General features: G+C 41.5%; 1 protein-coding gene across 2 annotated transcripts in view; it reads right to left on the bottom strand.

The window, feature by feature from the left end:
- Positions 1 to 27,251, bottom strand: part of ckap5 (cytoskeleton associated protein 5) — a 140,344-nt gene that overhangs the window by 99,436 nt on the left and 13,657 nt on the right. For both annotated transcript variants that reach the window (XM_084335398.1, XM_084335397.1), the window contains exons 3-10: positions 24,822 to 25,015; positions 14,025 to 14,231; positions 12,465 to 12,636; positions 10,932 to 11,064; positions 6,847 to 6,947; positions 6,577 to 6,690; positions 4,274 to 4,378; positions 1,907 to 1,996 (exon numbers count right to left, since the gene is read on the bottom strand). In XM_084335398.1, the coding sequence (XP_084191524.1) occupies positions 1,907 to 1,996; positions 4,274 to 4,378; positions 6,577 to 6,690; positions 6,847 to 6,947; positions 10,932 to 11,064; positions 12,465 to 12,636; positions 14,025 to 14,231; positions 24,822 to 25,015 (1,116 nt within the window). The remainder of the gene's footprint in view (positions 1 to 1,906; positions 1,997 to 4,273; positions 4,379 to 6,576; positions 6,691 to 6,846; positions 6,948 to 10,931; positions 11,065 to 12,464; positions 12,637 to 14,024; positions 14,232 to 24,821; positions 25,016 to 27,251) is intronic.

The raw sequence follows: 27,251 nt of genomic DNA on the forward strand, positions 1-27,251 counted from the left end.
AATAATAATAATAATAATAATAATAATAATAATAATAATAGTATTTATATAGCACCTTTCATACATAGATTGCAGTTCAAAGTGTTTCACTTTGCTTCATATCACAGCTGTATATGTACCACTACACTTTGCTAGCTTCATATCACAGCTGTATATGTACCACTACACTATGCTTGCTTCATATCATCGTAAGTTACTACTGTATCTACTAGGGGTGGAACGGTATGCATTCGAACCATACACCGTTCGGCACGACCTCCACGGTTCGGCGCGTGTGGGTATTCTTCGTATTCTTCGGTTCACAAAACAACAAAAAGTTGTCTTCATTTGGCACGGAGAGGTGAAGCGCCCGCTGCTGGCTGCAGCAGCAGGCGCTAGTCAGTTCGTAGAAAGTCAGTGGAAATGGCAAGCGCAATATAAATCAATCTTCATTACGACTTTAAAAACATTTGGCATTAACATTACATAGGATAGGCCTACATCTTGCCATAACGTTAGCACGGTTTGTGACGCTACAAGTACAACGCACGTTGGTAGCCCGCCATCTCCAATACAGCCAGTGAAATCATTATCAGACATCAATGAAATGTTACCGTAGCTAGCAGAGGATAAAATGAGAGTCTGAGGCGGGGTGTCGAAGGACAATGACGTTTATTCAACATCCAAGAAGGCTAACATTGTGTTTACTAATTCCAACCGGGACTATTGCCGCTTTCCCACTGCATGGTATCAACTCGATTCGACTCCACTCAACTTCCACTGTAGGTAGAGTCGAGAACGAAGGTACCACACGCTAAATGTCCGTGCGGACCCCAAACCCATAGACAGTTCCGTGTCTGAATTACATTAATCCACCACCGTTTCACAATTACTGTGTTGCACTCAATATTTAAATAATGTTAGTCTAAATAAATGTAGACAGACAATGTACGTATTTTAAAAATAGAATGAACAGAGTAGTGTTGTTTTGAAACCGTAGACCTACAGTGTGTGTGTGTGTTAGTTTGCTTTATGCTGCATTCTATATTGATGGCCTTCTAATTTGTTTGTTTGTTTATTTATTTTAAATAACAGTGACACTTTTCCTTTTGATAAGAAATCCAGCCATATTCCTTTCATTGTATTTCAAATACTGCACTAATTTCAAGCGGAAAACTAATCTTTCCATTAAGAACTGACAATTATTTTGTTTGTTTGCACTAAGTTAATACTTTGACAAATGTAGCCTATATTTTTCAGTCAGTTCGGTCTTTGTGTGCCAAACATTATTTAAAGGCAAACCGCTGTAAACCTTTTTCTTTTTTTCAAATAAATGAGAAGCATGTTTACATTTTTGGAGCGTTAAATAAAAATAATAAAAAAACAATGTATATCGAACCGAACCGAAAACTGTGATACGAACCGAACAGTGTATTTTGTGAACCGTTCCACCCCTAGTATCTAGTACTCACAGTAAGGAAGACAGTTACTACTGTATCTACTCACAGTAAGTTACTACTGTTTCTACTCACAGTAAGTTACTACTGTATCTACTCACAGTAAGTTACTACTGTATCTACTCACAGTAAGTTACTACTGTATCTACTCTATCTACTCACAGTAAGTTACTACTGTATCTACTCACAGTAAGTTACTACTGTATCTACTCACAGTAAGTTACTACTGCATCTACTCACAGTAAGTTACTACCGTTTCTACTCACAGTAAGTTACTACTGTATCTACTCACAGTAAGTTACTACTGTATCTACTCACAGTAAGTTACTACTGCATCTACTCACAGTAAGTTACTGCTGTTTCTACTCAGTAAGTTACTGCTGTTTCTACTCACAGTAAGTTACTGCTGTATCTACTCACAGTGAGGAAGACAGCATCGATGGCCTCCTGCAGGGCCTGTTTCTACTCACAGTGAGGAAGACAGCATCGATGGCCTCCTGCAGCGCCTGAACGACCTGAGGCTTCTTCTCCTTAAACTTCTCCAGGATTGTCGGCACCACCTGGGAACAACACATCATTTCACTAATGATTCATTTTACAGGCATATGGCGCTTGGAGGTAATTTTCATAATTCAATGAATAAATATGTAAATTATTCATAAATATTCCCAAAACGAAATTAAAGGGGACATGCATTGCTATTCCTTGCAATATTTCGGCAACTTTACACAATTCCTGTGAGTCTATGGAAGAAATTAAAAAAAAAATTAAAAAAAATGCATTGTTTAATATTTCTAATGAAGTACTCAAAAGCATAATTTTTCAGCCTCAGGATTTCAGGCTGTTATTGGATGGGCTTCACCCATAAGTGCTTTTAGTGACAGTCACCCACACAGCGCGATACATACGAGAGAGAGCGAGAGCGAGAGAACGAGCAAGAGAGAGAGAGAGAGAGATGCGTCCCGACATACGCAGTCAAGTTTGTGTGTAAATGCTCAGACGAGGGAGAGATGGTGCACACACATTTTCACACACACTTCTGCACGGATCCGCCGGTCCCTCTCTCTCTCTATCTCTCTCTCTCTCCCTCTCTTGCTCGTTCTCTGCCTCTGTCAAAACCCGTTTGAGGAAGTGTCGGGTTACACTATGCGCTACAACCATAGAGGGTTACTGCAGATCAGCTACTTGCTACGTCACATTGCGAGTCAAATCAGAACAGCTTAGTTGAGTGAGGGAAGATCTTGTGAACTCGAGACTAGACTGATGAGTCAATATGATAATTAACAACACAGACCACATTGATATAATGCATAATTTCTAGGAAACAATGCTAAACACTGGAAAAGGCCATTTATAATGCATGGGACCTTTAAGACTTTCTAATTATATAAACTTAAACTTTACTTAAGGTCTGTTATTAGTAAATGTGAATAGACATTTTAAGAACCCGCAGCCACCCTGTGACTCCATATTATGGGATGGTAGAGTGGTGGGGTTAACCTCTTCATACAGTAGGGTGTTAGGGGTTAACCTCTTCATATAGTAGGGTGGTAGGGGTTAACCTCTTCATATAGTAGGGTGTTAGGGGTTAACCTCTTCATATAGTAGGGTGGTAGGGGTTAACCTCTTCATATAGTAGTGTGTTAGGGGTTAACCTCTTCATATAGTAGGGTGGTAGGGGTTAACCTCTTCATATAGTAGGGTGGTAGGGGTTAACCGCTTCATATAGTATGGTGGTAGGGGTTAACCCAGGGGTCAGCAACCTTTACTATCAAAAGAGCCACTTTTCCCCCGTCCCACAAAATAAAATGCTCAGGGAGCCGCACAACCTATTTACCCTTAAAATGAAGATAACACAGTGTATAACGTTTTCTATATCCCCAAGCATACCCCACATTTAGCATAAAACACCTGACAATTGCATACCCAAAGTAATTTGCGATTTATTATACTTTATACTTATAGCACACAGTTTGTTGCATTAATGGGATTATAAAGCAACAAAAAGAAAATGTTTGACTTTTTATTGCTGTTTTTTCCTACAAAGGAAAACCTCAAACTCTTATAAAACTGGCTGTGTAGACAGATTGTTCGCAAATTTCGCACCACATATCAGGCATACAGGTAAGCCTGCATCGTTAGTCGTGAAAGCAAATTAATCTGTCCACGCTGAATTAAACCCTCTATTTTCCTCAGATTTTTTTTTTTTTTTTTTAAATTGATCCATGGTTAGCTTACTGGGGGGTCGGAAAACTCAAGATTAACCACTTGCAGACGGCAGGGAGAGGCGCAGGGTGTGACGTACTGTATATTTTAGTTGATGAAATATTTGTTGACTAAATATCTTAGTTGATGAAATATTTTTTCATTTCAGTGTCACAGTATGACATCGATCTCCAAAATAATAAATATTTTTTGGGGGCCAGGGAGCCGCAGCTGATTGGCTAAAGAGCCGCAGGTTGCAGACCCCTGGGTTAACCTCTTCATATAGTAGGGTGGTAGGGGTTAACCTCTTGATATGATAGGGTGGAGGGTGGTAGGGGTTAACCTTTTCATATAGTAGGGTGGTAGGGGTTAACCTCTTGATATGGTAGGGGTTACCATCTTCATATGATAGGGTTTTAGGGGTTAACCTCTTCATATAGTAGGGTGGTAGGGGTTAACCTATTCATGTGGTAGGGGTTAACCTATTCATATCGTAGGGGTTAACCTATTCATATCGTAGGGGTTAACCTATTCATATGGTAGGGGTTAACCTCAGCACAGCTGCCTCTTTCAAACTGTAAATGTGTGGAGGGAACAGCAAAAACTGAGGGCATCATCTGCCTGTAACTTACATGTCCTGCATACGTTCCAAACTTCTTCCTGAGACCAGCAGCCAGACCAGCCACACACTTAGCCGCCAGAGTCACCAGCATCACGTTAGCATCTTTACCAATCACCTGCAGAGGCAGAGAGGGAGGGAGAGGGAGAGGGAGAGGGAGAGAGAGAGAGAGAGAGAGAGTTTATTAGGGCTGTCCCCGACTAAGGATTTGGATGGTCGACTAGGATTGGCCAAAATTTGCCGTTAGTCGACTATTGGTCGACCTAAAAGAGAAGGGAAAAAAAAAAAAAAAAGAAAAAAAAAATCCATTTGGCCTGTGGGGGTGCTTAATGTATGAAGGAGTCGACTGAAGGCTTCTTGTCCTCTGCAAAAGCATGCAATTGGTCCACTGATGGATACATCTTGATATTTGTCTAGTCTAGTGTGTTCATTAGATGGGTGAAATCCTCTTTCAGTGCCTCTGTGCCTGTTTTCTTAGGCAGTTAGCCTCTGGTATGCGTGCCATTAGCGTTAGCCACGCTTCTAGGCCTCTTTTCTTTTGAAAAAAATGATAATTTTTTTTTTTTTTTTTAAGTATTATATTCGACTAAGAGGTTGGCCAGTCGACTACGGCCCCTTTCGACCGATTAGTCGACTAATCGATTAATAGGGGTCAGCCCTAGTGTTTATGGACAGATAATATTGCCTGAATATTTTTGGGCAACAGTTAGTGTCAATGGCTGCCTGGTAGTTCATAATCCCTGTGACCTGGTAGTTAAGTGTGTTGTTCTTAGTCCTTACTTGGTATCTGTGCCTTTTTGACTGCAAGACTAAGATAACGTGTTTAAAGTCAGTCATTGGGTGTGTGGTGCCCTGTCTTTTTATGGTCCGTTAGAATTCTCAGGATTTTAATAAAGTCCAATCACATTTACTGCTGAGGTGTCTAGGTGAACGCAGGGCGAACTCAAGTCTGGTAGGAGACAGAGTTTTTAGCCAATTGTGTACCAGGAGCGTGCATTAGAGATACCCTCTCTGAATACTTAATCCTGAACAGGGGGGGTCACACAAGGCTGCTGCCCATCTCCACTTCTCTTCTCTCATGTGTGAGAGAGAGGGAGAGAGACGGAGACAGAGAGAGAGACACGCAGCAAAGGTCTTGGGCTGGATTTTAACCAAGGGCACCGAGATCAATAGGCTTAAATAAGGCAAATTGTAATTACATTTGAATATTAACAATAACATGTATATAGTATTACCACGTAAAATGCTTACAATTAACAAGTTCATTAGTTGTACCAATAGGACGCCATCATCAGGCTGTGCTTTGTGACCCATTTATAGGCTTGTATTGGAGGCACAGAACCAGTGATGTGTTTTTTTTTATTCACGTTCAACTGGCAGTTTGGTATTCAAATTCATATTTATGTTAAAATTCTAATGTAATTCAATTATTGAAATTCATTCCGTCAGCCCTAGTGCTTTGTGTCCGTCCGTCCGTCTGTCTGTCTGTCTGTCTGTCTGTCTGTCTATCTGTCTGTCTGTCTGTCTGTCTGTCTGTCTGTCTGTCTGTGTGTGTGTGTGTGTAACCCTTCCTTCCCTGGCACAAAGGTCCTTGATGTAAATAAGAATGTTCTTGGTGAACACGATCAGTGGTGCTAGTTTTCTGACACAAGTTTGTGTTTTTCCTGCAGTAATAGTAGTACATACTACAGTAGTAACAGTAGTACATACTACAGTAGTGATAGTAGTACATACTACAGTAGTGATAGTAGTACATACTACAGTAGTGACAGTAGTACATACTACAGTAGTAATAGTACATACTACAGTAGTAATAGTAGTACATACTACAGTAGTAATAGTAGTAACAGTAGTACATACTACAGTAGTGATAGTAGTACATACTACAGTAGTAATAGTACATAATACAGTAGTAATAGTAGTACATACTACAGTAGTAATAGTAGTACATACTACAGTAGTAATAGTAGTAACAGTAGTACATACTACAGTAGTGATAGTAGTACATACTACAGTAGTAATAGTAGTACATACTACAGTAGTAATAGTAGTACATACTACAGTAGTAATAGTAGTACATACTACAGTAGTAATAGTAGTAATAGTAGTACATACTACAGTAGTGATAGTAGTACATACTGCAGTAGTAATAGTAGTAACAGTAGCACATACTACAGTAGTGATAGTAGTACATACTACAGTAGTAACAGTAGTACATGCTACGGTAGTAACAGTAGTACATGCTACAGTAGTAACAGTAGTACATACTAGAGTAGTAACAGTAGTACATACTACAGTAGTAATAACGCAAAGTACCTTCTTCAGAGCTCTGACCAGGTCTCCATAGTCTCCGTTCTCCAGTTTGGGGTTTTTGGCCAGAGTCTCAACCGCCTCCAGCGCCTCCTTCCTCTCCTGCCACTTCTTGGCTTCCTGAAGACAAACACAACAACCAAGAATGACTGAGAAGCAGAGAAACAGGATTTGTTAGCAATGAACGGGAGAGGTATCGCGAAAAACCTGAGGTCCTGAAAAATGTATCAATGAATCACAAACATAAGAGTCTTTGGGCCATTCAGGGAAACATACTATTTTCTCGTAGAAGTCTTTGGGTAGTTTGGACAGGACCTCCACGGCCTCCAACAGCTCATAGGCGTCAACAACTGCTGCCACCTCCTCCTCATCATCACCTGGGAGACGAAGAAGAGAGACAAGTGTGAGGAGAGAAGATAAGGACAAGTTAAAAGAGAGGTAAGGAGAAAGAGAAGAGATGGAGAAGTGAGGCAGAGGAAGAAACATGAGGAAAAATGTCTGTCTACCACTATCAGCACATCATCATCACTGTCTACCACCATCAGTGCATCATCATCATCATCATCACTGTCTACCACCATCACCACATCATCATCACGGTCTACCACCATCAGTGCATCATCATCACTGTCTACCACCATCAGCACATCATCATCACATTCTACCACCATCAGTGCATCATCATCACTGTCTACCACCATCACCACATCATCATCACTGTCTACCACCATCAGTGCATCATCATCACTGTCTACCACAGGGGTCTCAAACTCAATTTACCTGGGGGCCGCTGGAGGTAGAGTCTGGGTGAGGCTGGGCCGCATCAAATATTCCACAAAAAAAGGGTTTCCAAGTATTCCAAAAATGTATTAATACATCAACAAACTACCCCTTTGCCTCATCATAAAACCTCACAAACACCAGCAACTGAGCATTATCAGTGGTGTCAGTGGACTCATCCACAGCTATGGAAATGCACTGTGCATTTTTTTAATTCTATCACAAAGCTGTTTAATGAAATCATCAGCCAGTATTTCAGTTATTCTGGTTGCTGTGCTATCTGAGGAGGATTTGCTTTTGTTTGCCTTCAAACATGGTCTCCATCACTTCAGTCATACATTATTTTATTATTTATGAGTCAGATAATTGCTTCTTGTGTTTAGCCAACACCCATGCCACTGAGTGAGGACTTGGTTGCTTTTTATCGTTGTGACATAACTTTAACAATAATTCTGCTTGCAGCTTGATATGATGATTTCATTCCATTTATTTTTGTGGTTCTTAGTGCTGAAAGGTTGCATCAAAATAACTGTGTTTTGTTTCGTATTGGCGTTTCAAATTGCGTTTCAAATTGCCACTCTTCACAAGAGCTACCGTTTCTTGGCACATTGTGCTGGTTGGAGGGAGGATGAACGCATATTTTTCAGTCCATTCACCTTTGAATTGCAGCGATTTTCACTGTTGACTTTTATTTTACTGGCCATCTTTGAACATGCTATATTTTTCTACTAGCTGCCTGCTGGCAAAACTATGCTACTCGCTACAGTACCTGCAGATTAGACTACCTGTATATGCACTGTCAACTCTCGCTCTGACTCCGACCCGTTGAAAGAGACAACACGCATTCCGTGAAGACCCGCCCTACTCTGCCTCTGATTCGCAGACTGTGGGTGGGGGGGGGGGATGCTGACGGGAGGCTGAATATGATTGGACCAAAGCAGTAGACGGACACAGACAGTTGGAGCAGTGCAGCAGGACAGGAGCTTGCAGAGGAGATAGCGGAGAATTTCGAGGATACGCACTGATGACAGGATATTATTTCCTTCCACTTGGTATCACTCCGGAATCACGTTTACTAACGTTGCTGCCATGAGCCTGCGCTATGGTAGCCTACAAGTGATAAAATAAATAAAACTGCCAACTCGCGCAACGACTCGGCAAAAGGTTGCGCGCGGGCCGCACTAACACTAAACTTTGATGTCAAGTAGGGGGCCGCAAAATATCATCCTGCGGGCCGCAATTGGCCCACGGGCCACGAGTTTGAGACCCCTGGTCTACCACCATCAGTGCATCATCATCAACATCACTGTCTACCACTATCAGCACATCATCATCACTGTCTACCACCATCAGTGCATCATCATCAACATCACTGTCTACCACCATCAGCACATCATCATCACTGTCTACCACCATCAGTGCATCATCATCATCATCATCATCATCATCATCATCGTCTACCACTATCAGCACATCATCATCACTGTCTACCACCATCAGTGCATCATCATCACTGTCTACCACCATCAGCACATCATCATCACTGTCTACCACCATCAGTGCATCATCACCATCATCATCATCATCATCACTGTCTACCACCATCAGTGCATCATCATCACTGTCTACCACCATCAGTGCATCATCATCATCATCATCATCACTGTCTACCACCATCAGTGCATCATCATCACTGTCTACCACTATCAGTGCATCATCATCACTGTCTACCACCATCAGCACATCATCATCACTGTCTACCACCATCAGTGCATCATCACCATCATCATCATCATCATCACTGTCTACCACCATCAGTGCATCATCATCACTGTCTACCACCATCAGTGCATCATCATCATCATCATCATCATCATCATCACTGTCTACCACCATCAGCACATCATCATCACTGTCTACCACCATCAGTGCATCATCATCACTGTCTACCACCATCAGTGCATCATCATCATCATCAGCATCATCATCATCATCATCACTGTCTACCACCATCAGTGCATCATCATCATCACTGTCTACCACCATCAGTGCATCATCATCATCATCACTGTCTACCACCATCAGTGCAACATCATCATCATCACTGTCTACCACCATCAGTGCATCATCATCATCATCACTGTCTACCACCATCAGTGCGTCATCATCATCATCATCATCATCATCACTGTCTACCACCATCAGTGCATCATCATCATCATCACTGTCTACCACCATCAGTGCATCATCATCATCATCATCATCACTGTCTACCACTATCAGTGCATCATCATCATCATCATCATCATCACTGTCTACCACTATCAGCACATCATCATCATCATCATCATCATCACTGTCTACCACTATCAGCACATCATCATCATCACTGTCTACCACTATCAGCACATCATCATCATCATCATCATCATCACTGTCTACCACTATCAGCACATCATCATCATCACTGTCTACCACCATCAGCACATCATCATCATCACTGTCTACCACCATCAGCACATCATCATCATCATCATCATCACTGTCTACCACTATCAGCACATCATCATCATCACTGTCTACCACCATCAGCACATCATCATCATCATCATCATCACTGTCTACCACTATCAGCACATCATCATCATCACTGTCTACCACTATCAGCACATCATCATCATCATCATCATCACTGTCTACCACTATCAGCACATCATCATCATCATCATCACTGTCTACCACTATCAGCACATCATCATCATCACTGTCTACCACTATCATCATCATAGTTAGTTATATTTATATTAATTAGTATATTATATGTGTTTTTTAGTTAGATATAATATATCTAATATAATATTATTATAGATATAATAGTCTCTAGTTAGATATATGATGTAGTTATTATTATGATGATATAGTTAGATATATTATTTAGTGCTGTCAATCGATTAAAATATTTAATCTGATTAATTGCATGATTGTCCATAGTTAACTCGCGATTAATCACAAATTAACCGCATAAAAAAAAAAAGTATCTTCTACGTTAAACAGATCTTTTTCAAGTTCCAAGTTTTAATACTCTTATCAACATTAGTCAACAAATGCTTGCTTTATGCAGCCATTTAACACAAAAGGATGACCCTCATGCATTGCAAATTTGCATCAAATTCAAAACAGAGGGATGCACAAAATAACTTAAAAGAAAATAATAATTTAAAACAATGAATAAAGTGTGCATGAAATAATAGGGGAAAGAAAACATTAGGAACTTGTTACATTCACCCACACAAGGGCTGAGGGCACCCCCCCCCTCTCTCTCACACACACACTCTCCCAGCTCTCTTTCTCTCTTGCCCCTTCCTCATCTCTCACCCCCCCCCCTCTCTCTCCATCTCTCTCACACACACACAGAGTCAGAAACAAACATAGTATCAATGAGAGTATCAATAATATCAATAAAACCTGAGTGAAGTCTAGTAAAAAATTAAATAAAAATAAAAAATCTAAAAAGTGAATCGTGAGTTAATAGAATCGGGCGTTAACGTGTTTGCCTTAATATTATTATAGGGTTATTTTACCGTCAGCCTCGTCTCCCCCCTGGGCTTGGTGCTGTTCAAACTTGGCCTTCAGGTCCTGCTGGGAGCGCAGGAAGCGGGTCTGTTTGGGAGCAGAGGAGGGCAGCTTCACCCACTCCTCCTCCAACTCCTTCAGCTGCAGAACAACAAGACAAATAAACCATTCAACTCCAAATAATATACCTTTTACAAAAACCAGGGGAGGAAAGACATGCAGCTTTTGGCCCTTATTCTCATTTAACTCTTAAATGGGCAACATGTTATAAAGAAGGTCTACAGGACTGCAGCCCACGGGCCAAATGTGCCAATAAACAAACATATTTTGTCAGTAAACAAACATTTTGCCACCAAACAAACATATGTGACTAAACAAACCTATTTAGTCACTAAACAAACATTTTCCCCCTAAACAAACATATGTTGTCACTAAACAAACATTTTGCCACTAAACAAACATATTTTGTCACTAAACAAACATATTTAGCCATCTAAACAAACCAATTTTTTCACTAAACAAACATATTTAGCCACTAAACAAACATATTGCCCCTAAACAAACATATTTTATCACTAAACAAAGCTTTCACACAGTGCTGGCTTGTCGCTACTTGATGACGCTGTCCAGAACATCTAGCCATAAGTCTGCAGAATAAATAGTAACAAAAACAGCCACCGTCTGCAACAGAATGAATACGTGAAGTGCTCAGAGCCAGATGCAAATTAGCAACATAATCCGATACTGCAAGGAGCGGCTGGGTAGCGCAGTGCACTAAGCACTCGCCTACCAACGCAGAGACTCTGGGATCGAATCCAGCTGTCAGCGGTACCTCCGGCTTAGTCAGTCTTCGCAACTAACACAATTGGCAGTGTTAGCGGGTGGGAAGTCGGTGGGGTATGTGTCCAGGTCGTTGTAAACTGCGACTCCTACTGGTCGGTCGGGGGCGCCTGTTCAGCGGGGAGGGGATCTGGGGGAAATAGCGTGAACCTCAGCACACGTTACGTTCCCCCAGTGAAACTCCTCGCCGTCAGGTGAAAAGAAGCAGCTGGCGACTCCACGTGTATCGGAGGAGGGATATGGTAGTTCTAGACCCTCCGCAGGCTGACAGTGGGGCAATGCGCGCAACGACCAGGAAGGGAATTGGCATAACCACTACATTGGGATGGGTGAAAAAAATACAGAAAGCCCAAAAATAAATAGAATAATAATCCGATACTGCAGACGTCATGTTATCCAGGACTAGCTAGGCCACGTGCGACGGACACGGCCCCGGTCTGCCCGAGGAAGACACCATTTCAACTCCAGTGGATGTTGCTCATCCTCGGGTGTACCTAGTGCTAACAGTGGAAACCAGGCTTCATCCAACATTGTTTGACCAAACTATCATTGTAAATCAGTAAAAGTGGACATTGTGTGTGTGTGTGTGTGTGTGTGTGTGTGTGTGTGTGTGTGTGTGTGTGTGTGTGTGCGTGTGTGTGTGTGTGTGTGTGTGTGTGCGTGTGTGTGTGTGTGTGTGTGTGTGTGTGCGTGTGTCTAACCTGTACAGAGTTGATGGTCTGTAACGGAGGCCTGATAGCGTCTCTGATCCACTTGTAGATCTCTATAGCCAGCAGCTTGGCTTCATCCCTCACTGCCTTCTCTCTGGACTCAAACTGCTTGGCGAGAATCTTCACCACCGGCTTCAGAGTCACGATCTTGGTGCCAAACTCACTGGAGAGAAGAAGAGAGCACGAATAATTAGGGGCGGGGAAATACATACAGCGATATCTCCTGATATTTTGGGCGCCGACACCAAGTATCGATACTGCAATAGAAATTATTGGAATATTGTCTTATTTGATAAAACATAGTTTTTATTTAATAATTAATCATTTGCAGTTGAAAAAAGGTAATATCGTGATATATCGAATTATCGCAATATTACAATATTGTGACTAGTGATAATAATCGTGATAATATCGTATTGTGGAGCCTCTGGTGATTCTCAGAAATAATATGAACCAGAAATCAACCAATTTGCTCTTTTCTTTACATGTCATGTAAAATATACAAATAGTTTGAGTGACAGACAGGTAGACAGACCGGTACATGCAGGACTAGGACTGTCGGATGCCTCTGTGTGCGGCGGTGATACGCATAAGTTTGTCTCAAGGCTAGTCCTGCATGTATCAACAATGCGCATGTCGGTGATTTTATGTTTTGTGCCATTATTAGTATTACTATCTAAAATGTAATAATTGTGGAATATTACTATAATGAGCTGTATGTGTATGAACCAAGCATCCTATGATCTCACACTCTTGGGAGCAAAACAGAAAAAAGCATTTCATGTAAAAGTATTCTGTATTTTTGTATGACAACTAATAAAGAAACTTTTTCTCACAGATATTGCGATTGCGATTAAATTTGCAATTATAATAAAAATAAGCAGCCCCATAGAGGTTTATTGTAAAATGCGGCTTGCATCTGGCCTACGCGGTGGGTCTTTTCGGGACACCGAGCCTGAAAATGTTTCTTTTTACCTGGGAATCGATACCGGTACCCAAAACATTTTTTTTCTGTACGTTACTCTCCCTCTCTGAAGTCTAAACTTCACAACACACAATCTAAAACCCCTTACCTCCCTCTCCCAAACCGATCTTGTATCTCAATGGGACTTCCTGGTTAAATAATGTAATGGCCTCTACATTTCTATTCGTTTCATATGCCATGCAATGTTGCGAGAATGCAATATGTCGCTGCGGAGATAAACCTTTTGATTGAGGAAACAAATACATTTGTTATTGTTTGGTAAATTGGGTATTTTTAGTTACAATGAATCGATTGACCGTTAACGTTATCAATGATCGAGTAAGGAACATGCTTACAATTTGCAGCCCTAGTAGTAACAGCAGTAATAGTGCTCACCTCAGAGCTCAGTAGTTATTGTAGTATTAATGTTATTATTAGTAGTAACAGCAGTAACAGTCACATCAGAGCTCAGTAGTTATTGTAGTATTAATGTTATTATTAGTAGTAACAGGAGTAACAGTCCTCACCTCACAGCTCTCAGTAGTTATTGTAGTATTAATGTTATTATTAGTAGAAAAAGTCGTCACCTCAGAGCTCTCCTGAGCGTCTCCAGGCAGGTCACCACTATCTTGGGGTTCTTGTTGTCCACGCCCTTCAGCAGCTCATCCTGCACCACCTCCGCCCTCTCGATCTCCATGTACATTAGGCAGATGTCTGAGCCCAGCTCCTTGGCTCTGGCTTTAGGCTGGTTGAACACCTTGGTGACCACGCCAGACACCACCTCGCCCGCCGTCCTGCAGTGGGGGAAAGACAACGCATGCTTAGTCAGGGCTCTCGGTATTGTGGCACCGATTACTCAGAGTCTATTTCACAATGTGATACTGATGGTAATAATACCATCCATCTACACTCATTGTACACACATCCACAGAGTAACTTTAAACAAACACTCACTTTAACACTACACCATATTCATCATTCATTTAAAGGGGACATGCATTATAAATGCCTTTTTTCTGTGTTTAGCATGGTTTTATAGTAATACAGGTTAGTATCAATGGGTCTGTGTCTCTAATTACCATATTGACTCATCAGTCTAGTCTCGAGTTCACGAGATCCTCCCTCACTCAACTAAACTGTTCTGATTTGACGGTTTCTGTGACGTTAATATAGCACTGATTTGCATAACTAACGCCCCCTCTATGGTTGACAGCGACAGCAAACAGAGCAGGCAGACAACGAGCGAGTGAGAGAGAGAGAGAGGAGCTTCTGTCGGGGAAACAAACCGCACAGTAGCACACTCATTTACACATAGGCCTGCCACGATAACACATTTTGCTGGGCGATTAATTGCCCCCGAAAATATCGCGATAAGCGATATTATTGCGACCGGTTAGAGAATTTTTTTGAGACATTTATTTCCCAAAACTTTTATTTTGAAGCCCACCGCTCCGTCTTTTCCGGTGTTTAAGACTTTTATTTTGAAGCCCACCGACCGGACCGGAAGTATTGTTGTGATTATCCTAGCCGACAACTTGTCTCGTCCGGTTGTGTTTTTTAGTTTTAACGTTAGCTACTAACGTTAGATGCAGCTACTACAGGCAATCAACGATGAGGAAGCGTCAAAGCAGTATATAATAGAATAGCTGTGGTGCGTAGGCACTGCAGCACGACTCGAAAACGACCCGTTATAATAAATTAATTCATGTTTAACTTGTCCCCGTCTCCAGTCCTTTGACTAGCCCCACCCGTTCATTGTAAACAATGATGCATGTAATTGTATTAACGTTATTCTGTGTTATTCTAACGTTACACTACAAATAACGCTACTTGGTTAAAAGGAGCAACACTATTGAGAAATGTAGTTAAGCTATATGTGGCGTTGCTACTGCCCCACGGAGCTCCCGTGCTGTGCTCTGTAGTAACGCCAGCGGCCCCCCACACGGAGAGTGACTGACAAGGGGCACTGGTTCCGCCTCATTAAAACAAACGCGCAAATAGCAATTAATCGCGCCCGTCAAAATCATTGCATTCATTTTAATTATCGCGGCAATTAATCGATTTATTGCTTATCGCGGCAGGCCTATTTACACACAACCTGGACCTCGCGGGGACGCAGTAGCACATACTAATTTACACACAACCTGGACCTCGCGGGGAAGCAGCAGTAGCACATACTCATTTACACACAACCTGGGCCCTCATTTATCAATGGTGCATACTAGGGCTGACCTTCGAAGCTTTTTTTGGCAATCGAAGCTTCGGGGCCGAGCTTCGATTGTAGACTCCACTACAGACCAATTATCAGTGAATGTTCATGCATTTTTAAGAAGGGCTACTTCCACAAAAAAACAAAGAACTCACCAAAACATCTCAGTAGCACCTTATCTAAATGTTCTATTTCATATATGGAGATTCATATTTATTTATGTATTGCATGCATTTCTACATTTTATTTCCTATTTTGTTTATTCATCCCAGTATCTTTCTTTCTTATGTGTGGAATTCTACAAGGCATTGTAGGTGTATATGTGTTTGAGGATGATATCCTTCAAACAGGCAATAGTGATGATATAATTTGGGCAGTGCTGAGCTGGGTTACTTTCCTCCAGTGTATTTGTCCCCCGGCCCCACCCAATGAGAGACAGAGACAGAGACACACACACACAAATCGAAGTAAAAAAATTTGATTTTTTTTTAATATTATTATTATTATTATTTTTTTAACTTCGTTTTTTTTTAATGTTCGAAGCTTGTGCCATCGAACGAAGCTTCGAAGCTTTGAAGTATTTAAGACAGCCCTAGTGCGTACGCACAGATATGTGCGTAACCCGTGCGTACGATCATTTCTAAGCAAAGTGTGGGACTTACATACATACTTATATATATATATACGCACAGCTCAGACCATGCGTACCTGGCGCCCAGCGGTAGAATATGAAGACTGCAGACGGACGACATTATGCTTTCATCAGTTTCATGCATTAGTTTCAACAATGACGTGTTCTGTATGACCCATAATTCACTATAGTTCATTGTAAAATAGCGACATTAGTGTAATTATTGTCAAACCCAAAATAGCATTTGGAATAGGTATTTCCGAATGAATTCAGCCTGGTTCATAGCGTTATTATAGGAATACTTCTCGCGGTGTGCGCTCAGATGTTTTCAGAGATATAGGGCAGTCCATTTGCAGAGAGAGAACATAATAATATTAAGTCCGCTACCCGAGACACATACTCCTTGATTTGTACCGCAATTTGAGACCCAAATTAGAGCGTGGAGCAAAACGCAGTGTTGGATGTCGTAATTTCCCCAACCCCCAAGTCCAACTACATACAAAATCCATATCAATAACAGGAGGCCAAGAGAGGATTTTACGCCAGGTTACCAAACATCATCGGAGCAATAGACTGTACCCATGTAGCTTTCAAAGCTCCATCAATAAACAAAATCCAGTTATGTGAACGGGATTCCACTCGGTCAATGTACAGATAATCTGCGATGCGCATTTTGGCTGATAATGTCGTTGCCGGTGGCTGGGAGGAACACGACTCATTCAGGCCTAATTGTATTTAATTCAATTGTAATGTTATTACTGGGGTATCTGTAATTAAAACATCACTTAAATGCAGATCAGGGTTATCCACTGAAGCCATAATGACTCTGACCAAAACCACGGAGCGCACAATAGGCATTGTAGAGCGCAGAGTTGGCCTGCTGAAATTGATTTCATTTCAGTCATTAGTCATACAGTGCTTAATGTCGGGTCAGCTTCTCATTTATTTCTGTCAATGTGCTGGTTCTGTAGCAGGACTGGGTCAGTCAACATCCTTGGCTCCCGGCGCACCGAAGATAGTCTACAAGCTCCCTCCTCCTCAGCGGAGTTGTCTGTGAACTTGACAACTTCATTGGATTTATTTATTCTCTCAAAATATCTATAATCATACAATTAAATATTGTTTAAAATAAAACGCTAAATACTATTATTCTGTGTGTCATGTTTCCAAATAAGATTGTTCACAACGGGAAATGCTGTATACGTTCAGTTGAATTAGTTGGTTAGACCTCTGTGATCAATTTGGCTCTCAGTGAAGTTTCTCATAGTTCGCTCGGGTTAGTCCATTATTTCACAGCCAATGGGGGTGTTTCATTACCATATAGGGATAATCATGCACGAGCATCGACGGTAAGAACAAATGGTATCTATCAACATGGAGTGTGCGTAGGACCCGTGTACACACGGTTGATAAATCCTGATTTTTCTGTGCGTACACACATTCTAAATTCCGTGCGTAGGAACAGAAATAGAACACTTTCTACGCATTGTTGATAAATGAGGGCCCTGGACCTCGCGGGGAAGCAGCAGTAGCACATACTCATTTACAAAGTGCTTATGGGCAGAGCCAGGTCAACACAGCCTGAAATCCAAAGTGAGAAAAATGTGGCTTTTGAGTACTTGATTAGATATATAAAACAATGAATTTTTTTTTAATAAAAGCTTACAGATGTCTTCAATAGACTCACAGGAATTGTGTAAAGTTGCCCAAATAGTAGGGGTGGGACGATACATCGATCCAGATCGATATATCGATCTATTATCAATGATCAAATAGGATCGATGCAACGTAAAAAGAGCGATTCATATTGCGATACTTATTTTGAAAATCCCATGGAGTGTCGTATCCGCTCGGCTCGGATCAACAGCACACAGCAGTAGCGTCTAGAGCGTCACTAGAGCAAGGCTAGTGTGCCTATTCTGCGACCCAAAACAAGTCCCTGCTGTTTTATTCCGCAACGGGTCAAATGCATCTAACCTGCTTTGCAATCCTCGCCATTTCCTTTATGCCCATGTCGTGTTAAAGATCGAAATTACCGTTACGTTAGCGTAAGCTAACAACAAGCTAACCCAGAGCCATAGGCAGAGAGAAGTGGGGACTGGGAAGGAGGGGGAGGGGCAGGCATGCTCCCTTTCTCTGTGTGTGTGTGTGCGTTTGGAAAGACCAGATGAAGTATACCGGTAGTATATTTATAGTAAATGTACTGAGGATGGACAGATAATGTTGATATTTAAACATAAAAAATACAATACATATTAAATGTATTCACGATCATCGTGCAACAAAACAATTGCAGGAATGGTTTGGGAGAGGAAGGGGTTTTAGGTTGCATGTTATGAGTTCCAAAAAAAATTACTTAAAGTTTAAAGCTAAAGCTAAATATATATATTTTTTTTATCCACTTTTTCTCCCCATTTTCAATTTTTCTCCCATCCCAATTTCATATTTCCAATTCTTCCCTCCCCTGTCTTGAACGTTGCTAGACTATGCCTCCCACTGGTCGGCTGTAGTGAGGATAGAAGCCTTGCATCACGTGTCCCCTCCGGTACACGAGGAGGCAGCCTGTCGCATCTTTTCACCAGACAGCTCGATCTCTCAGCGGCGAGGAGTAACGCGTGGGAGGCTCACGCTGCCCCCGATACTTCCTGTTTCCGCCGCACCGGCGTCACCCAACCGACCTGTAGGAGTCGGTGTCCACAACGTCCAATCCCCACCCACCGGCTTTCCCACCCTCTAACACTGCCAATTGTGTTAGTATGACGGCCAAGCCGGTAGCAACGTCGAGAGCTGGGCTCGATACCAGCATCTCCTGCCCACTGCGCCACTCAGCCGCCATAAAGCTAAATATATCAAAACGTGGCACTTTACAGCGAACAGGAGGTCTATTTGTATTAAAAACAATAGATTGTTTTTCATTTAAATGTCTGGAAGAGCTTGGGCGGCTAAGTGGCACAGTGGGCAAGGCATTTTTAGTTGAAAAAATCAATATCGTGCACCCCTAGCTCTAACGTTAAGATAGCAGGAGCCGTCGGCCAACAAAGTTGTTTCAACAAATGTATTCACAAAATGGATTATCATTCAAACGTTATTGAAGCCTCCGGGCCGTGACCAGTAAGTAGGTACTACTACTCAACCGCAGCCATATATCATTATATGACGACACACCAGTACGCAATGCTGTGGCGGTACAAGGTAGAGCCAAGTGCCAGCTTGGATCAGTGTACTGTCCACTGAAGTGGTGGTCAGACCACACTGCTGTCTATGGTAAGCTGGCCCACATTGCCCTGAAGTACTTGGGGACTCCTGCCTCAACTGTCCCATGCGAGAGACTGTTGTCTTTATCAGGCCATATTGTACAGAAGAAGAGAGCTAGTTTGTCACCAGCCAATGTAAACAAGCTGGTCTGCCTGAGTGACTGGTGGAAGAAGGAGAAGTAGCGATTGGACTGATTGAGTCAAGCCATGTCACATAGCTACTGAGTGACTGTACTGATAACATTATTTGTGTTCTGAATAAAACAATTTATTAAACACAAGTACATCTTATTGAACATTATTTTGATATTTCATTACCAATTATCATAGCAAAACGGCTTTTTCAAACAGTCTAATGCATTTTGGAAACGGGAGATGGGCTCAGAGTCATGGTGTAATGGGCCACCTGGCCTGAGAAACGTAAGGAGGAAAGAAAAAGTAAGGATTTACTTCTGGTCATTATTTGGGTAGAACACACATATTTTGAATGCCATCGGCAGACTTCAAATGAGCCATTTTAATCTAGATTAACTCCAGGATTGCAGATAGATTAATCTAGATTAAAAAAATTAATTAATCTATGCCCACCTCTAGTTTAAATGTTACATTTATATAGCAGCTTTTATCCAAAGCGCTTTACAATTTTGTTCCTCACGTTCACCCATTCATTCACACGACGACGGCAGAGGTGCCAACCTGCTCATCGGAGCAATTAGGGGTTTTAAGTGTCTCGCTCAAGGACACTTCGACACGCTGCCCGGGAGGAGTGGGAATCGAACCGGGAGCCTTCCGATTACCAGACAACCGCTCTACCTCCTGAGCCGCTATCGCCCCACAAGGGTGACCAGCTCACCACCCAGTTTAACCCTTCCACTGCCACATGACAAAGGGTTAACCCTTTCACTACCACACGACCAAAGGGTTAACCCTTTCACTGCCACATGACAAAGGGTTAACCCTTTCACTACCGTGCGACAATGGGTTAACTCTTTCACTACCACACTACAGGTTAACCCTTTTACTACCACAATACAGAAGGTTAACCCTTTCACTACCACACTACAGTAGGTTAACCCTTTCACTACCACAATACAGAAGGTTAACCCTTTCACTACCACACTACAGAAGGTTAACTCTTTCACTACCACACTACAGAAGGTTAACCATTTACCACACTACAGAAGGTTAACCCTTTACCACAATACAGATGGTTAACAGTCAGTAAACCAGCAGTAGATGACCGTAGTGCTCTCGGCGGCAGATAGTCTACAAGAGAATTGGCAAATGTAGCTTGGTCCCGTTTAATTTAGGGCTTTGTATATAAGGAGGAGGACCTTCAAATAATTTCTAAATGTTACCGGAAGCCAGTGCAAAGTAACTAACCGACTGATCTCCGTTCTAGTTAATAGTTTAGTTGCAGAGTTTTGACTGAGCTCAAGTCTTTCTTTTTCAGGAGGCCAGTAATGCATTACAGTAGTCATTCAAGTCGGCTTGAAATAAAAGGCATGATTTATAAATGGTCGTACTTTAGCAGAATGAAACCTTTGTACCACTAAATGGGTCACCTTTTACCTAACAGTCACACTGATACATGTTTTTAGTCTGTTATAACCAGTGCAGACGATTTTGCCATCTCGTCTGTGGTGCACAGATTATTTCAGCACCATAGAAGGTGGACAGCTCTCTCGGGCAGCCTACCACACACCAACACATACATACATTACACACACACACACAAACAAACAAAGCCCACTCAGGCTGCTGATGCATGTTTGCATGTTGGAGATGGTGAGAGAGGGAGGGGGAGAGAGAGAGAGCGCACATTCAAGTATTCATGGCCAGATAAAACAGTTGCCTGAATATTTTTTGTTGCCCCGGGCAATTGGGCAAGCAGGCAAGCGTTAGTGTCAATGGCTGCCTGGTAGTTTATAAACCCTGTGACTGTAGTTAAGTGTGTTGTTCTTAGTCCTTACTTGGTATGTGTGACCTTTTGACTGCAAGACTAAAATAATGTGTTAGTCAGTCATTGGGTGTGTGGTGCCTAGGGCTGTCTTAAATACTTCGAAGCTTCGTTCGATGGGCATGGGATTCGAATATGAAAATAAAAATCATTTATAAAAAAATATATATATATATATTTTTTTGCAAAATCAACTCTGCCTCTCTTTGTTAACTACAACAAGCAATGCTGTTTGTTATTTAAGATGAGGTCGGACTCAGCACTGACAGATTTGTGTTCATTGTGCTGCTTTTATAAAGCCTCAAATGACGGCTTACAATATTTCATGAAAGCAAAGTGTTTCGTTTGTCTAAATTTTAAAAGGTTTAAAGTGTACAGCACTGACAAAGTTGAACAAAGTGCTGTACAAGTCCCACAACATAAAAAAAAAAATTGAATTTTTCCACAGGATTTAATAAAGTCCGATCACATTTACTGCCGAGGTGTTTCGGTGAACGCAGGGTGAACTCAAGTCTCAAGAGACGAAGAGTGGTTAGGTAATTGTGTCCCAGGAGTGTGCATTAGAGATATCCTCTCTGAATGCTTAATCCCGAACAGCAGCGGTCCCATAAGGCTGCTGCCTACCGCCACTTCTCTTCTCTTGTGTACACCAACAAGATCAGGTGCCGTAACAAAGACTAGAGTCGTCACATAATATTATGCAGATGTGGAGATTAGGGCGGAGATGAATCTCCACTTCTCTTCTCTCATGTACACCAACAGGATCAGGTGCTGTGACGCGAGTCATCACGTATGCAGATGACATGGCCTTGGTAGAGTCCAGGGATGTAGTGTTGCAGATGTCTGGAGGGAGAGAGTTCCAGAGGGTGGGTGCGGCAACAGAGAAGGCTCTGGGACCGACAGTGCGCAGGTTGGTGGTGGGGATGGAGAGGAGACCGGAGTCAGAGGACCACCGCCTCCGGGGTGGGATGTAGGGATGGAGGAGGTCAGCTAGGTACCGGGGGGCAAGGGAGTGAAGGGATTTGTAGGTAGGCCTGTCAATCAATTTATCGCCCGATAATTAAAATGAATGCAATGATTTTGACGGACGCGATTAATTGCGATTTGCGTGTTTGTTGTAATGAGGCGGAACCAGTACCTCTTGTCAGTCACTCTCCATGTCGGGAGGCGGGCCGCTGGCGTTACTAGAGTACAGCACGGGAGCTCCTGTGAGACCCATGCGTATGTTGGGCAGTAGCAACGCTACATAGCTTAACTACATTTCTCAATAGCGTTGCTCCTTTTGAACCAGGTAGCGTTCTTTGTAGTGTAGCTATTTTTAGACCCAAGTAGTTACTCGCTACTGCCCGGAGAAACTGGACTGCGAAATAAAGATTAAAGATCGAGCGTTGATGCTATTCAATGCTATCAACATTAGCTAAATAGCTAACCAACGAAATACAATGTATAACATTATAGCTACAACACACAATAACGTTAATACAATTACATGCATCATTGTTTACAATGAACGGGTGGGGCTAGTCAAAGGACTGGACACAGGGACAAGTTAAACATGAATTAATTTATTATAACAGGTAGTTTTCGAGTTGTGCTGTCGTGCCTACGCACCACAGGGCTTTGACGCTTCCTCCTCATCGTTGATTGCCTGTAGTAGCTGCATCTAACGTTAGTAGCTAACGTTAAAACTAACCTAAAGTTAGTTGTTCACCAACAATCTCAACATTTGTTTTATCATTAGCTCAAAAACACAGAACCGGACGAGACAAGTTGTCCACTCATAGGTTCTGCTAGGATAATAACAACAATACTTCCGCTCCGGTCGGTGGGTTTCAAAATAAAAAGAGCAAAGTCTAAAACACCGGAAAAGACGTTTATTTTTTACAGCGTTTTCCTGCACGAGTACTCAAGTACATCATGTGATCAATCGATCTGGATTATTTTTGCCCATCCCTAGTTTATCCTGTGCTGAAAAGTCTCCATTCCAATAGAGATAGAATATATTTTGGTGTTTATTTGATTATTGTTTCACTGCCTTTTATTTATTACGTTTCCAGTTTTTTCCTCATACTTTAATAACATTATGTACATGGTACCGCAAGGTACATTAATAATACAAGTACATGTTAAAAGGATGACACAAAAAGCCAGACAGAGGGCTTGTTTCCAGTTTCAACTTGTTTTATAATAAACAATCAAACTGAGAATTTTTTGCCTGCCTATTTGTTTTGTGGAAACTTGATCATGAAGTTGATAACAAAAAAAAAGTACTGCCGATGTAGCTAGCTATTTTTGCCATGTTGCTTGTAGTGTAGCTTGCTACATTTCTCTGGGGATAGCTATTGTTGTAGTTGAGCTATATTTAAATCGAGAGTAACTGGTAGTGTAGCTTACTACATTTTCCAAGTAGCTTGCCCATCACATAATCCGCGAGCCACAGTAAACAAACGCGAGCCACAGTTAGGGTGACCAGGTGTCCCGCTGTTGGTTGTACTGCACAGCCATTTGACCTAATGTCCCGCGTCCTGCATATTGAGAGGATGTCCCTCTTTTCGAAGAAAAAAAAACATGGGTCTAAAAGCCCCTTCCTACAGTAAACCTAGCAACCCGCCTCTTGTCCACACACATTGCTCTGCTCATTTTATCATTGCTCTCACAGAGATAAAACTGGGAACGAGGTTACTCTGCTTGTGACGCTACCTCATATCGCAGATCTGATTGGTTAGGTAGTAATTTAGGATATTTAAAATGTCTTCCAATGTTAAATAAAGGTTTATTGCACTTTGAAACGGTTTCCTTGCATTATTATGCTATTATCATTTTATTAGTAAAAAAGAAAAAAAAAGTTCATTGAAAACTTTTGGGAAATACATTTCTCAAAAAAAAAAATCTCAAAACCGCAATAATATCACTTATCGAAATAATTTCTGGGACAATTAATCGCCCAGCAAAATGTGTTATCGTGACAGGCCTATTTGTAGGTGATAAGGATCTTAAAGTTGATGTAGGGCTTTACTGGAAGCCAGTGGAGGTGGATGAGAGTGGGAGTGATGTGGTGCCAGGGCTTGGTGCGGGTGAGTACCCTTAACCCTAGCAGCTGAGTTGTGAACATATTGCAGCCTGCTCAGGGCATTGCTGGTTAATCATTTATTATTAACCCTTTCACTGCCACACGACAGCGGAGCTAATGATGCTAATGATGGAGCTTTGCCGTCGGTTGTGTGATAGTAAAGGGCTAACCTTCTGCATTGTCACAGTGAAAGGGTTACCGGCTGTCGTGTGGCAGTGAAAGGGTTAAGTTTATTATTATTATTATGATGCATGACTTACTTCCCAGCGACGTGTGCGTTCTCTATGTAAGTCAGAGCGGCCTCCAGGCCCTTGAGCTGCGCCACAACATTGGAGTCCGTGACGAACTTCTTTATCAGACCCAGGTACTTCCCCCACTCAGGACTCTTCTCGTCCTCGATCCTCTGGAACAGCTTCAGGGCCTCTTCGTAACCGTTCAGACGGGCTTTCCAGACCTAGAGAGAGAGGGGGGAAGAGTGTCAGTGGTAGAAAGGGCCTCTTCATAACCGTTCAGACGGGCTTTCCAGACCTAGAGAGAGAGAGAGTCAGTGGTAGAAAGTAGGGATGAGTTCGAATTTTCTAATAGTCGTGCCAGTCTCCACATTCGATTTTCAGGACAGAATCGGAAAAATATATATATAATATCTTCAAGTAAGGGCTGGACGATTCTTGCTAAAATGTGAATAACGATTTTTCTCTCTAAGAATTGAGATCACGATTCTCTCACGATTCTTATTTTTTTCCAATAAAGTCATTTAAAAAGTAAAGTAAAAAAATATATTAAAAAAATAAAGACATTTATAATTTTTTTTTATTAAAAAAGAATTGTCATAACTTAGAAATGAGATTGCATAGGTCTATGAATCGAGATCGATTTTTTTCCGATTAATTGCCCAGCCTATAATTTAGAGGCAGCCTAATTTTCATAGCCTAATTGATCTAAAAGATGCACATGCTACTGTTTCTGTTTGTTTATTAAAACCGGTTGATAGGCCAATGCAATAATGTTATTATAGGCTACGCTGGTGAATGGTGTCATTTTGATTTATTGTCGGTCAGCTGAGCCGATCAGCGTTCTGAAGGATTATCTGAAGTGCCTATTTATGTGCAATACCCTTTGATTTGAATGATCCAAAAAAACAATAACTGAATTTAACTGAAATGTAACATTTTAACTGAATTTAAACTGAAACAGAAAATAACAATCTCGAATAACGAGTTCTGGCACATTGCATGTTTCTGACCACTAGTTGATCAATGATTTAGCAAAATAGCGCACAGTAGGAGAAAGGGGGTCCCACAAAACTTGTGTATCACATGTTCTTCCAGCAGGAGAAGCATGAGCACTCCACGAGCACAGGAGTGCCATAGAACACTGACGGAGCGGCTACCAAACCTAACTGACTGCATACATACCTTCATACACTCATGTCATCATACATGCATTCATACATATTATCATACATTCATACATATATTTATAGGGTTCTTGTGGGTTTGATTGGTGTTACTGTTTGTTTGGTAGGTTAACACATTGACCGCCACAGCAGGGGGCGCTGATTAGGGCTGGGCGATATGGCCAAAAATGATATCGTGATAACGATATCGATAACAATATCATATCACTCGATATTATCGATATTGTTATAAGTATTTAAAAAAATATATATATATATATATATATTAAATTATTATAATAATTTTTTTTAAACAGATGTATGTTTATTTTGAAGCAATTCTTTGTCGTTGCCGCCATCTTTAGCGTTACATCCCCTCACACCAGTTCTCAGGCTGCAGCTGGTTTGAAAGCGAAAGTAACCAACACTTTATCCAATGGAGAATAGGACTTATTTGCGAGAGCTTAAAACATATCAAATATAATAGCAATAGATCTAAATAACAGTGATCGTCAATGAGTTGCTTCCAGTCAATATGCACGAAACAGATAATTTTTTCATACATACATTTCCATTTTATACCGTGATGAATGTCAATATATTTCTAGGGCGTTCGGTCTCATCTCAATAAACTCCAGCAAATCAAGCTTAAATGTATTTCCTTAGAAATCGTGCCATTTGTCGCTTGATTTATGAATAGTTTTCAAGTAAACACTAGATTATCGGTATTATATGTGTCCTCATGCACGAAGAGAAGGGGGTCTGAAAAATCGCTTCTCCATACTTTGGTCGGCGCGAACCTCACACACACACGCTCCGATGGCGGTGATAGGAACATCTGATTACCCCAAGATTCGTAACATAAAGGCCTTACCTCACATCTGATGTCATGCAAAAAGATTAATCCAATTCCTGATCGCCATTCCAAATATTGATCGCGTTTATTGATCCAACGTTATATCCAAAAACAGATAATCCACGCTGCGTTTTAGCTATAGAGCTGCTTGCTAGCTAACGTTAGCCCTGTGTTAGCTAGGTGTATCTGTTATGACTACTGTTTCCAAAAAAGCACCGGACTACGACGTAAGGTTAGACATTTTATTTCATGCTCAAAAGCCCCTGGCTTGCACATCGCAGTCACGAAAGGGGCTAGCTCAACCAGTGCACAACAGCACACCAACTAGGGATGTCCCAATCCGATGATTTTCCGAAGATCAGGATCGGAAAAAAAAAAAAAAATGACCATGTTCATGTCTTAAACTCAGGCCTTAGTTTGTTTTAAATTGATTTAAAA

Source organism: Notolepis coatsorum (assembly GCF_963971535.1).
Source record: "Notolepis coatsorum genome assembly, chromosome: 18".
Lineage (NCBI taxonomy): Eukaryota > Metazoa > Chordata > Actinopteri > Aulopiformes > Paralepididae > Notolepis > Notolepis coatsorum.